General features: G+C 50.8%; 1 protein-coding gene across 1 annotated transcript in view; it reads left to right on the top strand.

The window, feature by feature from the left end:
• Positions 1 to 2,749, top strand: part of RIN2 (Ras and Rab interactor 2) — a 105,118-nt gene that overhangs the window by 66,993 nt on the left and 35,376 nt on the right. The window contains 1 exon segment of the mRNA XM_007454525.1: positions 2,062 to 2,173. Coding sequence (XP_007454587.1) covers positions 2,062 to 2,173 — 112 coding nt within the window.

Below are 2,749 nucleotides of genomic sequence, written 5' to 3' on the forward strand. Positions count from 1 at the left end.
CCTACCTGAGCCCTGGGCAGGACCTGCCTGACGGGGTGGGGCAGGCTGAGGGTGGGGTGAGGACCGGAGAGGCCACGGTTCACCAGAAGAAGTGAGGCTGCTGAAGAGAAGGAAGGGCAGGTGTGTGAAGGAGAGAGATTTGAAGGACCAGCTCGGGTGGCATCTGGTCCTTGGGCTGCCACCATCCCTGATTCATCTACAGCCTAAGAGAGTGGCCGGCAAACTGTTTCTATAAAGAGTCGGAGTGTCACTATTTGGGGCTTTGTAGCCCATACAGTCTCTGTCACAGCCACTCAACTCTGCCATCGTAGGGCAGCCATAGCCATAGACAGTATGTAAACCAAGAAGCAAGGTTGTATGTCAATAACACTGTGTTTGTGAAAGCAAGCAGCAGGATGGATTTGGTCTGTAGGCCATGCTTTACCAACTGTTGACCTAAGGTTTCAGACGTTCAGGAGATACAGCTTAGAGGTTGTGCCCTCCCTGACCCCAAGGCTCAAGGAAATCCCACCTCCCTAAGGGAGTGACACTTCTTTCCACTAACCAGCAGCTACCTCCCACCAGTACTTTGGGGCTTTTACTCAACCCAATAGCATTGAGGAAACACCTGCTTAAGCTTCAGGGTGACCCAGAGCCATTGACTCCCAGAGCTGGCAAAGTTTTTGGCTGCCTCCCTATGGGTGCTGGGAAAAAAGAGGGAACTTAAGATCTTCCTGTCTCCTTACCAGATACCCAATTCCCATTACCCCTCCTCCCCAAAAAATCATCTTAGGAGCTATTGACTTGACATCGAGAAAGAAATGAAGATTAGGTGGAAAAAATAAAAGGCTGTAGAAAAGCAGGAGAGAGTAGGTATCCAAATGCAGAGGAAAGAGACGTAGGTAAAGAAACAGGACAGGATGGGATCCTTGGAGAAGGCTCATGTACCCCAGGAGGGAACAAGGACACAGCAGATCACCACACTGCAAACTCCAAGGAGTGCCATTTGATTTGTTGTCTAAGTAGATGGCGCCCCCTGGAGTTGTGCAGTGCATGGCCTGCACAGCAGTATGCGGCATACTTACCTCTGCAGTGACAGAGGCTAGGATGGTCTCCTGAGATCAGCACCGGGAGCTGGGTGGGTTTAAACATACATCTAGGGCTTCCCTGGTGGCGCAGTGGTTGGGAATCCGCCTGCTGATGCAGGGGACGCGGGTTCATGCCCCGGTCCAGGAAGATCCCACATGCCGCGGAGCGGCTGGGCCTGTGAGCCATGGCTGCTGAGCCTACGCGTCCGGAGCCTGTGCTCCACAACGGGAGAGGCCACAACAGTGAGAGGCCCGCGTACAGCAAAAAAAAAATTTTAAAAAACATACATCTAAAGACATTATTTGGAACTGGAGGGAGCTGTCACAAAGTGAAGCGAGTCAGGAGTAAAGTTAGGACCGCCACCTCAGTGTTGGCTGTGGCAAACCTCAGAGCCCAGCTACCTGTCTCCCAAGGGAAGTTGCCATTTTCAGCTCCAGCAGATGTGGCCATGCCTGGTCTTGCCTTATCATCCCATTCTCCAAGAGAAGCTAGACATTCGGATTTTAACGTGAAACACAAAACCCTTGTGCTTTTTCACCGTTGGCAACAAATTCAGATGTCTATCTTAAATACACCCATAAGCCAAATTAGCCAAAGAACTTCTAATTCACCACCTATGGCTTAGCCATGTTACCTGTGTCTAGAAATTTAGGGTTCGTCAACCAGGATGCCTTTATCAGACACAGGCTAGAGAATATGTACCGTGAGCTATAAGGCAGTCACCAGACTGAAAGTGCTTTTGCAGACTTAGCCTCATGGAGAAGGTTCTGGCAAAGGGAAAGTGGGATTCTCCTGAGGCCAGTTACCAAAGAAGGGCATCTGTGGCCTGCCTGCTCATCACCCCTTTCCATGGCAGTAGTGTTCTGCCTTAAGCCGTGTAGTTCGGCTACAAGAGGGGCTCCACTCATGGATGCTGGGTGTGCAGGTAATCACATGCCCAGGTCCCAGCCTTTGAGATGTTTCCTAAGCTTGAATTTTTTTTCCCTCCCCTAGATCTTCCTGGTTCGTAAATCCACCAAAATGCAGAAGAAAGTCCTCTCCCTTCGCCTGCCCTGTGAATTTGGAGCCCCACTCAAGGAATTTGCCATAAAGGAAAGCACATACAGTAAGTGGTCATCGGGTGGTTAGGTCCCGGTGACACGAGGGCCTGGGGTCTTTAAGCCAGTAGAAGAGGAGAGAGCCTGCACTTTGAGACGAACAGACGTGGGTCTGTGTCCCAGCGCTATCGCTTGTCCCCAGGATGACTGGGCAGGTAACCTACCCTAGGAGCCTCGGTTTTCTTATCTGTATAGTGACATCTGTATAGTGTTAACAGTTCAGTTAAACAACTTGTGTGCAAAGTTCGCATTCTACTGCCTGGCATATGGCAGGGGCCTAACAGAGGCTGGTTTCCTCGCCCTCTTCCCAGTTATGCAGGGCGTGGTCCCCAGGTTTGCTGATGACTAAGCTGCAGGGTGGGCTGCACCGCTGAGCCTTTTTATGGGCTCTCACGCCCGAAGAGCGTGTCTGCACAGCTCTGTGAATAGTCCTTGAGGGGATATGTTCCCTCTAGGCCATCACTGTTCAGTGTGCTATGAAAAGCAGAATCTAGCCCTTTGGAAAAATGGACTGGCTGAAGTTTTGGAGGGATAGTGGTCAGGAGTGTTGGTTTCTTTCTGCTGAAACATGGTCATTGGAAATC

This window comes from Lipotes vexillifer, unplaced genomic scaffold (genome assembly GCF_000442215.2).
Source record: "Lipotes vexillifer unplaced genomic scaffold, Lipotes_vexillifer_v1.1 scaffold365, whole genome shotgun sequence".
NCBI lineage: Eukaryota > Metazoa > Chordata > Mammalia > Artiodactyla > Lipotidae > Lipotes > Lipotes vexillifer.